The 15,443-nt window shown below is 44.8% G+C and overlaps 2 protein-coding genes across 3 annotated transcripts in view; one reads left to right on the forward strand and one right to left on the reverse strand.

Annotated features, from left to right (window-relative positions):
* Positions 1–98: 98 nt before the first annotated feature.
* Positions 99–1,634, forward strand: LOC135898259 (p21-activated protein kinase-interacting protein 1-like). Its single transcript, XM_065427105.2, has one exon. It carries the CDS (start codon positions 135–137, stop codon positions 1,602–1,604), a length of 1,470 nt encoding a protein of 489 aa, XP_065283177.2. The 5' UTR covers positions 99–134; the 3' UTR covers positions 1,605–1,634.
* Positions 1,635–4,766: 3,132 nt separating this feature from the next.
* The window catches only part of LOC135898258 (pentatricopeptide repeat-containing protein 1, mitochondrial), a 75,368-nt gene continuing 64,691 nt past the window's right edge, over positions 4,767–15,443 (reverse strand). The window contains exons 8-10 of one of the 2 annotated variants that reach the window (XM_065427104.2): positions 11,494–11,614; positions 5,518–5,702; positions 4,767–5,154 (exon numbers count right to left, since the gene is read on the reverse strand). In XM_065427104.2, coding sequence (XP_065283176.2) covers positions 4,951–5,154; positions 5,518–5,702; positions 11,494–11,614 — 510 coding nt within the window. In that variant the 3' untranslated portion in view covers positions 4,767–4,950. Of the gene's footprint in view, positions 5,155–5,517; positions 5,707–11,493; positions 11,615–15,443 lie in introns of both variants that reach the window. The other variant, XM_070524470.1, reaches the window with a different exon arrangement.

Raw genomic sequence — 15,443 nt, forward strand, 5'->3', positions numbered from 1 at the left:
GCTTCTAAAGATTTTAAAGCGCCAAGTAACATTAAAATTGATAGTAACTTGAGCACTACGACTATGTGTTTCGGCCGTGTTTTATTTACATTAAGTCAAAGCAATCCGTAGCCCATCCTACTCTCTTTTAAAACATGGCAGCGCCTGAAGAAGCTGAAAACGTGTTTGACGTGATACTCGGGACATATGAAGAGTTTCTTCTCGGATACGCCCTTCAGAAAGGCAAAGATGGACAATTCAGACTGCAGCAGTTCTTCACGAACCACTCGCATCTCGGATCAGTTCGTTGCGTGGCTGCAGGCGGCAAGTTCGTCGCGTCCGGCAGTGTCGACGAGACGATCCGACTGTTCAACATGCGAAGTCGCAGCGAAATGGGCTCGCTCATGCAGCACGAAGGTACGATAAATAGCCTGCAGTTCTACAAGTCGAGCCACTTGTTCAGCGCCAGCGACGACATGACCGTTTGCGTCTGGTGCACGGGAAGCTGGCAGTGCTTGAAGACATTGCGGGGTCACAAGGCCGAGGTGCTCTCACTTGCCGTCCACCCGAGTGGAAAGCTACTGCTTTCCGTCTCCAAGGACAAGACTCTGCGGACGTGGAACCTGGTGAAGGGACGCAACGCGTACATCACCAACATCAAGGCCGTCGCCGAATTCGTGCAGTGGTCGCCGGACGGCGCCTACTTCGTCGTCGGCGTTGGCAACGCACTCGACGTCTACAGCACGGAGAAAGCCGGCAAGGTGCACTCGATCGACTTCGGCAAGCGCGTTGGCACCGCTGCGTTCGTCTCAGACGACGTCGTCATGCTTTCTGGCGAAGGCGGAAATATAGAGGTGCACAACGTCAGGCGCAAGTGCGTCTACCAAATGTTCGCGGCACACGCGAATCGAGTCAAGGCGATGCAGATCGTGAAAGTGCCACCGGACGACGCCACGTTCTTGGTGACTGCTGGTAGCGATGGGTCGGTCAGGGTGTGGAACGTCGACCAGGACAACTTGGACGCCAATCCAAGCCTGCTGTGCGAGGTGCGGTGCGGGTGCAGGATCACGTGTATGGCGGTGCACTCCGTCCACGACGAGGACAGCCGGCCGCGAAAGGCGAAGCGAAGGAAGAAAAACAAGAATGAAGTTTGCGCGATGGGGGACAACGAACGAGTAGGTGAAGATGCTAGTTGCAACACTGAACAGGTAGTAAACAGCGAGGACTTTCAAAGTACCAAGCGCTTTGGTGAAAGCAGTCGTACGTCAGCTCAGCAGGCTAAAAATGTTTCTTTCTCTGAAGAAATCGAAATAGGACAACATGAAGCTGAAAGTGGCGCAGGGGATGACGACGTTAACTTGGACGCTAGCGGCAACTTTGAGAATGAAGCTGATGATAATGCTCGAGCAGCCGAGCAAACAACTCAACTTCACGATCACACAAAGCAGCCGATACGAAAACGCAAAAAGAAGGCTGCAAAGCAGGACGTCATGCATGCTACCAAGCAGATGAAAGTGTCTCCCAACAATGATTCCTCTCAAAAGGAGCAGGTTGTTGACACACCGCATTCTAAGAATGCACGCAAGAGGAAAAAGAAAGGCAGGAAATGTAATAAACAGGAATAAACTGCTGCTGTAGGTCTTTTTCATTTCGTATGCATCTTGTGCTTGTTGTGTGTGTCATAAGTTAGATTTAGCAGTGGCGACTGCTCGATAATGTTGTAAATTGATAACGTAAAACCGATGGAGTTTAATGACCCAAAGCAATGTAGCAAAGAGTCTCCCACAATATTTCAGCATGCACTAGAAACCTCGGTACAAAAGTTCTTTTGCATCCTGCCTTCTTTGGATGGTGGTCGCAAACAGGAATCAAGTGAGCTACCCTGCACCCGGTAACAGAACATTGTTGCCAATGGTGATGTATTTGCGAGTTGAACTTTCTTTTTGGGTATGTTCCATTGGACAGTTCAATTTAAATGTTTGACACATTATTCTAGAAAACCCTGCAAGCAGTGTCTTGCACAGTATTAATGACTATAGTTAGCTGCAAGTGTTATTGAATTAGGTTTCCCACACTACTCCTAGGCATATTTGTGTTCTAACCACGTTATCAATGCACACTGTGTCAGAAGAAGAGCCAGTATGGTTGTTTAAAAAAAAGGAGCCCTTAAAAGGTTTGTCATCATAAACCTATTTTTATGTATTCTGCAGGATGAAGGCCTCTCTCAGTGATCTAATGGAAATATGGTAATAGTGGCTAAATGTTTCCTTTGCCTCAATTGAGATAACAGATTCGTATATATGCTGCCTAAAAGTGGTACGCTTTTCTTGGACTGGGAATCATTGGGCAGAAGTTATCTGCCCCTTGCATTTGCAAAAGAAGTGGTGCCTTTGTGCAACAACTATGGCTCCCTTGCAGCAGATATTTCTTCAGTTGGGTTGCCATGTGGTATAACATTAAAATTTAATTGCATGTGTACATGGAGGCCTGTTTCATGCAGATAATGCAAGTCACTTATGAAATGTAGTGGCTGTGAGCCATCATTCATAGTCTTCAGGTTGGCCAGTGCAGAACTTCATATACCTAAGTACATTTTTGCAGCCCGTTTTTGTCCCACGACACGTCCAAAGTAGATGGCAGACATCCGCTGCAGAAGCAAAACACTTTTTGCTTAAAGTGCGGCCAGAAACTGAGCAAAGACATCATATGGATGCTGCATTTTCTGCTGCTTCCAATTAGTGTGTTTTGCGAGCCATAAAAACCAGTGAACCAGTATGCAATACCAAAACTAGCAAAACATGAGTGCGCGGACGGGATGGGGTCATGCGAAAATGAAAACTTTTGACCACCGGCATCATTGTCAAGGGTAAAGTCAATAAGTTATTCTTTCAAAGAATAGAATAGAAATGGACAAGTAGCATTTTCTTCCCTCTCATACGTATTGGAAGAAAAAAAACGTAAGAAAAGAACATTCTAACCAGCGCAATGTACAATTCGAAATCACTAAAAAATGTGGCAGACTCAACTGTAGATATCTACACAAAGAAGCTTTGGACAAAACCTTGCACCACGAGACGCCAAGCTGGTGGAGCAGCTCCTGACACCCGTTGTCGTTACTGCGGCCTTTCCAAGCTTGTGTTTTCAATCCTCGAATCCTATTCAGCAGCTTCTTTGAGAGGGGCATTTTGGTGGGACGTCCTGACATTCCCACTTGGCGAGAATCATTACGGCATACGATGCCGTAAGTGTATTAAGATGACAGTGAGAGACCAAAACAAAAATTTAGCTATGCCACACATGCTGTGAAACGATAGGTGAAGAGGCTTATCACAATAAGGTTAGTGGCGATACGCTGTGAATGCGATGTTCTACGACCCAGGAGACTTGCTGGTACTGGAAGAGAAAACCGAGTGCATGTCGATATTTTCACATGACATGAGCGAGCGAGTACTGTGAGGAAGCTGCAATTGTGGGTGCTTACTGCTCTCATTTGCGTGTGCCTTGTGCCTTTTCTTGTTCACATGGGATATAGCAGCCAGAAAACGTAGCATACGATAGCCATTTGGTGATGTACCAACCGTCGGTGCCAAAAGATCACGTTTTCCGGGGACATAGTTGGTAAAAGAAAACTGTAACTCTATTGGGTAATTTAACATGTTCTCGATCACGAATGCTGGCACCAGGTAAACAGTACAAAATGGGGTCTATCTGTGAGATTTTACTGTATTATAATGCATTACGACGTCATCAGGATAGTAATAATGTCCTGGTTGAGTCTCAAATGGTGTCCTACATTTACCTCCATTTCTCACTTACTATTATCAATAATATCGATGCCTTAGATCAAGGGTAGCCAAATTACGGCTCGCAATCTGCATGCAGCTTCTCGCAGGTCCAAGTGCAACTTGCGACTATCTGGCCATCTGTACTCCGTCCTTGAAATTTCTGCCAACCAGCTTCATTTGTCTTCTAGAAGAGACGCGCGCACAAGTAGCCAAACTTCAAGGTTCACGATTGAAGAAGCAGAATAAGCACTCGCTTCCCGAGTGGCATTCACCGTGACCACCAGCTATTTTGGACAAAATAAAATTCTGCCACAGTCCCCTTTTTTATTGTGGCTTGTGACTAAATTTTTTTATGGCTCTTTCAATATGCCTGTCTGGCCACCCCAGCCTTTGGATGTTTTCTAGCATTCATCTATCACTTTAGGTTTGTGTCATATTAGCACAGTATATTCATATAAGTATGCGTGTCAATATTTGATTTTAGCGTCCCTCCGAATAGTCCATTTTTAAGTTGAATAGCAAGGACTATTCGATTCATATAGGTGGTGTCCAAAACCCAAAATCTATGACATGTTCCTGGCTCCCAAAAATGCATCCGGTGCCTTCAACGAGCAAAAGCAAAGCTTTTAAGACCTGCATTTTAAATCCAGAGTGCGCAAGCCTATGAGGCGTGAAGTTGGATACCACCTATTAGAAATTTAAGAAATTTTGAATATTCACACACCCCTTGTGAAAAAGAGTGACTACGATTTCCAGGGATTTTATTTTTATTAGTAACCATGCAAACAAGCAACTGTCTTGCATAGAGCACAAGAACATGACAAATATTTCAGTTTCATTACCCAGCTCTATAATGCGAACAAAGTTGAAACATAGGTTCACTATAGTCACAACCCCCCTGAAGTTGCAAAGAGATTGAGTCACACTAGCCTTCTACACTTTGTTTGAAGAGCAGTGCAGCTTTGTGTTGTAGGCACAAAATGATGTAACCAGCAAAACGAGTACAGGAACTCCTTTTATTTTTCACTGAAGTCATTTGATGGCCAAGGACATATGTCCAACTGAAAAAGGGCTTCAGTGACAACACCAACAACTTCACGAGCCTCAATAATTGTTCACAGAACACCCACATCAACGCAATATGGAGCAAACGTAGCACTTGGCCCTAAATGTTGCATCGAACGTGTTATGTCTGCTCTGTTGCGAGGGCCAGTGCTGCAGCTTTTAGCTCGGTGGCCGACTTCCTAAGGTTTTCCGGCTCGTACTGCTCCCATGGATGTCGGGGCTGGTCCACCCGTACCTCCTTGAGCCACTCTTCGTACGTCAGGCAGAATTGCCGGAAGCCACTCTCCACGGCTGGATTCAAGAAGTTCACTTCCTTTCCCCTCTCCTGAAGAGAAAGAAAAGGCAACATTGCGTTATTATGGTAGCAGCAGTTGTAATGGAGAGTTCCACGAAACATCTGGTCAGGATGTTTTTACATCTGTCGGTGACCTGTTTTGCTAATCAGGTAGTAGTTAGTGTTTTTCACATGTTACTTGATGCACTTTATTGGGTTGCTTTCTACAGTGTTTTAAATGTTCTTAGTTTATTCATTCCTCTGGTTCTGTCTGCCACATGTGTTAACTATATTGTTTATTCAGATTATGCCTGCTCCATTTTGTAGTGCTATACTGGCATCCGGAAGACATCTAAATAAATAACTGAACAAATAAACAGATGACCTTTTCTCAACATAGCAGTAGCGACTGACCTTCCTGAGCAGTGCCCTCCTGGTCCTGCCACTGGCCTTGCTGATAGCCCGGAGGGCAGCTGCACTGACCAGGATGTCCTCACGCTTGGCGTAGCCCATCAGGTCCAGCAGAAACCAGAAGTTCCCCTTGAAGCAGGCATTGCACACCAGCGTGCCCCAGGTCTCCTCATTCACTGTCAAGCCAGCTTCCTATGTGGCCAAGAGGCATGCCACAAGAAAAAACAGAAAAAAGTGGCATGGGTAGATTAGGAATGGTAAAGATGTAAATGAAAGGCAGATGTAAGACACACACAGGCACTCCGTTATGTCTTTCTTATGTTAGTATCCTTTGCAGTGGTCTATCATTTCTAGTGTTAACCAACCAGTCCAAGCTTCCATCTTGGTCAAGTGCGGATTAGGTCCTATTTCATTTCTTTGTTTTGTGTTTTTTAGCACTCTATTTTGCAGTTGCCTGTGCTGTTAGCTTGAAGTACCAAGATAAACAGCATCACCCATTTTTCTGCATCGAGGAACACATATTATCACTATCCAGCTCAATAACAAGCACAATCATCAGAAACAAGCTTAATAAGTGAGCAGATGTGTCAACACACATTTATACAGTATAACCTCGTTGTACGTTCCCGTTACATAAGCTTTCCCAGCGCCAACATTCGCAATCGAGAACACGAAAAATGACCCAATAGAATTATGCTCATTCTTTACTGGTTCATACATTCCCGGAAAACACGATTTTTCGGCACCAATGTTCAGTACGTCACCAAACTGCAATCGTATTACACATATATTTTTTCTAGCCAATAGATCCCATGTAAACAAGAAAATACGCGAGGCACGCGCGATCGAGAACAGTATATAGCTGCCCGCCGCTCAAGCTTCACTGAAATACTCGCCCGCCTGTCACTGGCGTGCACTCCGTTTCTCATCTCGGTACCAGCAAATCTTCTCCGGGGTCATCGCACACGGCATTCACAGTTATCACCTCCAATCCTTTTGCGATAAGGATCTTTGCCTATCTGTTTCACAGCACATGCATGGTGCCATCGGAAGCGTAGTGCACGCTTTTAATAGGTGATAACTGAAATGCGCTGCCCTTCCCTGCTGCAGAATGCAATCGTACACGTTTTCTGGCCGCTAGAGTCCATGTGAACAAGGCACATGCGATCGAAAGTATATAGCAGTTTCACAGCAAATGATGGCGTGCAGTTGCTTATTCCGCTACCAGCAAATCTCCGCCCGGGTCGTCGCACGCCGCATTCATAGCTATCGCGGCCAAACCTATTGCGATAAGCTTCTTCACCTATCTATTTATAGCGCGTGGCACGTAGTTCCATTGGTAGCGTACTGCACGATTTTAGTAGGTGATAATCCAAATGAGCCGCCATTACCTGCTGCAGGCGGCGTGATGTGGGCCTCACATTGCGCTTCAGTGGCATCCGGTGTCACCTCAGTTTTTTCACTTCGGTTTCTCGTCGCCCTCTTAAAACACCACGCAATAGGAAAACAACAAAACGGGTCTCGGGCCGCCGGAGCACCACCAGCTCAATGCATGCCGGCATTTCATGCCGCAATGATCCGCACGCCGCTTTGCATTACATAGATCGCAACTATAGTAGAGTCTGTCAACGTTTACTAGTTATTCAGATTGTACGTTTTCCCGGTTAGTACGTTTTTCTTGCATTTTTTTTTTCAACACGTATGAACGAGGTTTTGCTGTATATACCACATTAATTATGATGTTGTGTGTAAACTCAGGTAAAAGTCTATTTACCATATGCATTTACACTGTTAGTGCAAATGCGACCAAGATAGTGGTTGACTAGCAAATGGCACCATTTTGTCCTCACAATACTCACTGCAGCAACACTGAGGCAGCCTTTATCTGTGGCTATGCTGTATCAATATAACAGACTCTGCATCTGCGACCCCTTGAAACGCAACACATTTGGACCCAGGAACATATATAGAAAGTTTTACTTTCCATCATATGCAACAAATTGTGACAGCTGTACTTCTTTTTTTTTAAGCTATAGACCCTTTTCGCAGACTAGTTTTCTCTAAATGAAAAAGATGTCCCTTTCTGGTGGCGTGCCACACATTGCCTCAAGTGAAAGTGCATGAATGCGAAACAATTACCGCTTCAACACTGCTACTGTGCAATCAGCCGTCATAAACGCAACTGGGTGATCGCTGACACACTGCTCAATTCATGCTGCGAAATGTGTAATGGTACAGGGAAAAAGAGTGCAATAGTTGACTGCAAAAGTAATCACTGGCATATTAAGGAATAGAACAAATTTGTTTTCATGGACCTCTGCTGCACATGGACTGCCTGCATCGACAGCCCTTCGCAATGCACGACTTTCCTCGACAATAAAAAATTCACTCATATGCCAGCATTGTATCGCTAGCCTCCAAAGAAAGGACTTCAATCCCAGAACGTCAGCAAGAGTGAGTACCACTCGTTACACAGCGACAACAGCAGAAGTGCCACTTCCTGACATAATAAGCACAACCTGCTGTACAAAACATAACGGAAAATAAACAGTATGAGAGCTGGGTTCAGGCTACGGACTTTTGCTGGTACAAAGCAAACATTTTCCAACTATTCACTTTTCTCCCTGCATCCTTCCTTCAAGTCAGGCCTCACACAATGCTTAGCTGCATTGCCTTCACTTTTCACTTGTTTAATAAAGAATATCTAAAAAAGTCACTTATTAACCCCATGCTTAAGAGAACTGTTCGTCCTGTACTATAGTCCTGTTGAATTGCTGTCAATGTTGCTCACATTTTTTTGTATACTTATCTAGTTATATTCGTCTGGGACCCTTAATCAATATTCTTGGGTCATAGAAGATGTTCACGTGTATGTTATATACACTGAAAATTGAAATAAACATAAAACTTAAACTTCTCCTTGGTGTCTATTTCTATGCTTTGCTTCTTTGATGCAAAAGCATTTTTCCTCATAGGTCTCCAGATGCTTCCCATCAAACGTTTGTAGACAATACAGCTGATATCAATAGCGTTATATACTTGAATCAGTGCAGCCTTGGTGCACTACAAGTTATTCAAACATGTCTGAAAAAAAGGCTCATCAGCCAGATTACACTCACATACTTTGATTCTGAAACAAGAGAAACTTTTCTGTTTGTCTTCCCTGTATGTACTGTCTTTACACTGAAACAAGGGAAGCAAAACAACAACAACAACAACAACAAAAAAAAAACGGGGCAGGAGCCATTGGAGGATGATAGTCAAAGTGACAGCTTCCCGTTAGACTTGCTGAAATACACCGTTGGAGTCACTTTTTGGTTAACTCTATCTGTTATGGCATGTGTGAGTGCTGTGACATCGCATTACCTCCAGGATCAGCCCATGTTTTGAACCACATAAGGTATTTTGCTAGAACACATATTGCAAACTGGTATCAGGATTGCCTTAAATGCCAAGACTCAGAGATTGCCCCAGTTAACTCAGCCATCCTCACAGAATGAGGGGAGGAGCCAAAAAAAAAAAAGCATCGCTTCGAAAATGTGTTCTTTCTACACATCACATCATTCTACTCTACCACATCGCACAAGTAATATATACCGTATTTACTTAAGTAAGGTCTGCACCCTCACCTCATAGCACGTAGAACACTTCTGAAAGGAAAAGTTACACTAAACATCATGTGCACATTCACATGCTGGTTAATTTTGTGCAAGCTGTTACTAGATGGAACTAGTTACTGTCCTGCTGAAAACGGTATCATCATTGTAACATTAGACGCCACCACTGAATAACGATCACACAACATAGATCCAGTGTGTTTCAGCCATACTGAGTGTTCTAAGGCAGGTTCTTAAGCTGCATCATGGAGAAAAAAACAAAATAGGAGAGGCCTCGATGTCATGTTACTCGTCATGCCCTTGATGCCACTCTATCGGCATCGCACTCCAGCATCTACACAATAGTAGCCGCATTGCATTCTCTTCTGTGACAAATCGAGCACGTGGTTCCGGCTGACAGCTTTTCTAGTGCTGTGTCAGAAAGGCTTTTGTTCATCTACTTTGACCCATCCTATGTAGAGACGTCCCAAATGTGTCGAAGATGATGCACCACCAGAAATGATCGCTGGACATAATGCCCCTGAATACAACTTGCCTTTCATTTTCATGTTCCATCGCAGCTTACAGCACTTATAGTCATTTCAAGAAAGCATTTGGCAAGCAGACAGATCTTGCATGGTTAAGTGACCGTGCTGGTGAAATGTAGCCTGTGCAGCTTTATCAAGTAAAGTTTACATGCTTTTTATGCATTGGCTGGCCAGCATCACACTTTCCTGATGCGTTGCAGTGCATGCTTATCCCCGAAAGCTGGGACAGGGAAAATGTGTTCTGCCTTGCTCTGCATGAAGCTGTGTATTGCACAGCCATAGCTTGTGTTCGAGCACGTGTTACCACCCGACGTCCATGCAACGCATCGACAATCTTGCAACAGGCAAATCACGTGCACAATGGGAAAGCACATCGAGAGAGACACCAATCAACTTGCAAATGTTGAGCGAGTGATGCGCCTAGGCACAACAGAGTGAACAGCAGTCATGCACGATTCTGGGACTTTCTCCATACTGGCATCACTACCGCTCACCGCCGGGTACACGTCTGCTTAGGCTTAGGCTATTTAAATGCTGTTTATAAGAAAATTGGATTATTTCCAGGGCTGCGACTTTGCCAAGATTACTTGCATAGTATATACTATGCATTTAAAGCCAATTTAGCACAAATGAAATTTTGTTGCAGTTGGCCTTCAAGAGGACACTGCTATGTACGTGCAGATTTTGAATGTGCAGTGCGACATTTCGTTCGAGACTGTCTTCAAAAGTGTCAAGGTGGTCCAAATCTCAAACAGTATTTGATGGCACAGAGGACGATCAGCTTTGGGAGAGCACTGATGAGGCAAACTCGTCAAACAACAATGATGACTGAATAAAAATTTTCATAGTTGCCCGCTAGTAGTTGTGTTATCGTGCATAACAGCCTCAATTCAGGTTGTGGGGAGCACCTGCCCCCATTTCCTCCCGCGTACTCGCATCGTCCCGGTGGCACGTAGCCGACGGGTTAAGCCGGCGTAGACAAGGGAGAGAGGCACTACGTGCCCTCCCTTTCTCCGTCGCTCTTGTGACGCACGTACCACCCTCCCCCCACGTGGCTCACGGGAAAGGGAAACTTATCCGGTGGGCGAGGAGGACTTCCCCTCGCAAAAAGGTAAAAAGGCATAAAGGCGCACCACCGGGGGAGACTCTCTCGCTTGGGATGCCGGACACCTGGACTGCCTGGACAAAAGCACCTGCCGCAACCCATGAGTGATCTTGTTTGTCTGACCCACCCAGGCAACGAGGCAAGCCTATTTACTACTATTACTGAGAGGGCGTCCCTATGCGAGTGTTCGTTATTGCTAATAGCAATAAACGTTATTACTGTTGATGCCGCTGGTTGCCTTATTCGTTCGAACCCGGCGTAGCTGCGATTCCCGCGCTACGGGTTGGGAGTACCACGAAGCAACTGCATGGGGCTAGATACGGAGCTCGCCTTCAGCCCTAGCCGCACGCAGAGTGGAAGCCCCGCAAGGTGGAGGTTTCAGTGAGTAGCCATATGCCTGCTTTGTCTAAGGCCTGCAGCCTGTAAAGTACTGGGAAACAATTCTAACAGAAACCATCTCAGGCCGGATGTTGACGATAATGCAATGAGCATTTAGGCAATGCAGTGACGCACCGTAATGCCACCACTGAAATGCATCATTTATAAGGCACGTTCTACACATATCCAGTGACCCAAGTTGGTGTCCAAGGTTCTTTGAAGAGCAGCACGTACTCAGTGACTCAAGTTGGCATGAAATGAAAGCGATTAGATACCAGCACAGATAGATGCTGGAAAGTGCGTGAAGTATCCTCAGAACGCTATTTGCATTAAGGAAGTGTGCAGTCAGAACTTGCCTGCATTGTCTTGAGGAACTCACTTCCCTCCTTCTTGGTATGCACAGTCAGTGCGAGGACGCCAAAAGTGACCACATCAGGGTAGAGACTGCGAGCTGTTATCATGGACAAGACGTCCTATAAAGGAAAAAGAGGGTCACAATAAGATTCCTCATCACTACCCACACACACCCCCTGAAATATTGTGCAAAGGAAAGTTGGCATTCACCTAAAAGTAGCATTTAGCGTTGCCTAAACACAACCTGCAGTTGGCAAGAGAAATTGTCGAGGCCCATGATAGTATTAAAAGATAGGCCAGTCTGAGTGTTAATGCTCCTTAATTGTGCTTTCATCACATAAAATTGTATTTCATTACTTCCTGCATTCTGATGTTTCTTTCTTTTTTGCTTTCTATAGTGTCTCCTTTTAAACAGTAAGCATATGTTCCTTGGACAGCAGCGCAGCTTTCCACTGTGTCCAAATGACACATTTGACCGTCTTGCTCCCTCATTTTTTTTTTTTTCAAAGCATGCATGCATTACATACGTGAACTGTAAGTCAGCAATACACAATGCTGGAAGTCAGTGCAGTGTCTGCACTTTTGTCTCCCGTGCCCTTGTCCTCTGCACTGCGGTCCTTTGTTCTTATATTTTACCCACTGCTGCGGTTCAGTGGCTATGGCGTGCTGCTTCTAAGTACAAGGTGGTGGGTTCAATTCTTGACCATCACCGCCGCACTCCACCATGAAAAAGCAAAATTGTTTCTTTGATCTAGGTGCACATTAAAAAACCCTAGGTGATGGCACCTTCTGCTTTGTTATAGCACAGGCAGAATGACAGGGACATGGAAAGGCACATAAGGCAAACACAAACTGCTAACTTTCAACAACAGATTTATTTCCAGTTCCCAAAGGGATACTTGCACACCTCAAAACTCCACAAGACATGTGCACATTGCTCAGTAAACATAAACAAAGCCAGGAAAATCACACGCAGGCACTTTTGTGGCCACATTGATTATTAGAAGGGTATTCATTCAGCGTAAATAAAGATAACCAAGCTCTTTTATTGATAAAGAAATTGATGGCTAACTGATGCATGTGTCGCCAAATGCTGCTTCGTTCCAAGCTCCATAATCATGCAAGTCTTTCTGCACTTGCTTCTACTAATGACGACAGTTTTTTTTGATCTGGGTTGGCAGTTGCATATTTGGCAATGGTGGGCAAGAAAAATGTCAGCTGGAACATTCCTTACTTCTTTTTTTTAATGTGCTCCTGTAATCTACCAACAAGAAACCACAGGAAAAAGGTTTGAAGTAGGTGGATGGTACAGGAACCACCATTAAAGAAAGAAATATTGCCGTCAGCCCCTACATACATAGTTTATTCCACAGATTAAAAAATATTCATGGAAGGAGTGACATAAAAGTCATTTTTTGGCATGTAATAAGTTCGTAAGCCTGTGCAGAAGCACAAGGTCAGAAAGAATCACTGGCACTGCATATAAAAAGAAAGCATAAAAGCTAATTCATTTAATGCACCACAAGTGTTCTATACCACTTTCGTCTCACTTGTGGAAAGTCCTACATTGGTCGATCCAGTAGATGTATAAATGATAGGTTATGGGCACATGTTAACAAACTAAAGAACATAGCAGCAGATGGCCTTCTTGCCCTCAATTGTTAAAGATGCAACTGCCAACCAATATCAAAAGAAACTGTTATCATGAGTAGAAGCAAGCGTGAAATGACATACTCGAGGCCATGCACAGCAGATGCAGCTAAGTGCAACTGCCGTCAGTAGACGAGCAGTGTAAAGATGAAATTATTTTTTTTCTGTCTTTTGAAATAGCAGACATATGTGTGTTTAAGTTATTTAACTCAAAATGATCAATTAAGTAATAATGAAAATGTTCTAGCGATCACAAAATCAGCCAATAGATGGTGAGTCCGGCTGCTTGCGATGGCACTGTATGACTACAGTGTGGAAGTGAGAGCAAGCAACTTTTATCTGTTTTCAACACGACATTGTCCATTCCCTGCTGCATGCAGTGCAATATTTGTCTCACATGTTCACAGAAGCTTCTTGTACAAATCGGCAACATTTTCTTACTATGTTCAGAAAGTGTTTCACTTCCCCTTTAAGGTCCATGACTTAATCAATCAGACTTAAGCTGCAAACTTTTCTTTCCAAGGAACCTGTATGAGTTTCCATTGTATCTTCACATGCTACTTTCAAGTGCCAGAAGTGACTCCAGCACTGGCAAATTGATCTGTCTGCCTTCTCATTAATCCATTAATGGTTTAATCGTAACTAATTTTTCTATTTGTAAATCCTCGGTTGCGGTGACATGAGCAACATCAGGCGCACATCGGCAGCAATGTACCGGCATGCATCGGTACAGCATTAGCACCGAGGCCTAGGCTACTGGCGTCGGTGTGGATTTCTGTAGTAGTGTTCTCGTCGAAGTGCGTAAGTACCAGTGTCGACTGCATGTGTGGTATGAGTTCTTGAAATGCGTTGGCCTGCGACATTACCTACTTGAACTCAACATCACATTTAGTTAGACAGGTTAGCAGCTCAGCAATGCGTGAAAAGGCCTTAACAAAGCACCTATAGTAGGCCCACATCCCAAGGAATCTACACACACCTTTCTTATCAATGGGCTGCTGGAACTTTGCGATGGCAGCTGTCTTATGTGGGTCAGGGTGGACTCCAGATTTGCTGATGACGTAGCCCAGGGACAGAAGCTCGTTGTAAGAGAAACGGCACTTTCCGGCTTCAGAGTGAGCCCTGATGACTTGATGGCATCTAGTACTGTCGCAAGCCACTGAAGGTGATTGTCGAAATTTCCAGAGAAGATGACAAAGACATCTAAGTAAACAAGACAGGTCTGCCACTTCAATCCTGCTAATACCGTGTCCATCACGTACTGGAACGTTGCAGGCGCTGATCACAGTTCGAATGGTATGACCTTGAAACTCGTAGAGGCCGCCTGGCGTGATGAAGGAGGTCTTTTTGCGATCCCTCTCGTCGACTTCTATTTGCTAGTAGCCAGTTTTGAGATCCATCGACGCGAAGTATTTGATGTTGCATAGCCGATCCAACGCGTTGTCTATACGAGGGAGGGGGTATACATCCTTCTTCGTGATTTTGTTCAGTCCACGATAATCAATGCACAAAATGTAGTGCTCCGTGCTTTTTCTTCACCAAGGCTGCAGGAGATGCCCAAGGGCTTTTTGACGGCGGGATGATGTTGTCACGCAGCATTTCGTCGACTTGCTGCCTTATAGCTTCACATTTTCGCGTCAAAACTCGGTAATGGCTCTGGCAGAGTGGTGGAGCACACTCTTTGGTTGTGCGATGGTTTGCAACTGGTGTTTGTCGAATCCTCGATAACGTCGAAAAGCAAACTTCGTATCATCAGAGAAGACTTCTGAGCTGTTGCTGCTTACTCATGGGGGAGACTCGAGAGACTCGAATTTATATCGAAGTCTGGTTTGGGAACTATGGTCATCGGGTAGATGCAGCAGAACCCGAAAGGACAAATGCATTGCTGGCTTCCACAATTTCCTCGATGACGTATGCAACTGTGCCCTCGTTGATGTGCTTCAACTCCTGGCTGAAGTTTGTCAGCATCTCTTTTGTCTTCCCTCCATGCAGTCGAGCAACCTCTCTTGCGATGCAAATTTCACGGTCAAGCAGTAGACGTTGGTCATCCTTGATGATACCTTCTATATGTGCTGGTGTTTTGGTGCTAACGAAAATGACAATGCTGGAGTGAGGCGGGACGCTGACTTGTTCCTCAAGTACACTCAAGGCATGGTGACTACAAGTGCTCTCCGGTGGTATCGGTTGATCTTCGCATAGCGTTATTATTGACTTTGACTTCAGGTCAATGATTGCACCGTGTCGGTTCAGGAAGTCCATGCCGAGAATGACATGGCATAAGCACTTGGTGGCTGGTGG

Source organism: Dermacentor albipictus, chromosome 8, assembly GCF_038994185.2.
Source record: "Dermacentor albipictus isolate Rhodes 1998 colony chromosome 8, USDA_Dalb.pri_finalv2, whole genome shotgun sequence".
NCBI classification, from domain to species: Eukaryota; Metazoa; Arthropoda; class Arachnida; order Ixodida; family Ixodidae; genus Dermacentor; species Dermacentor albipictus.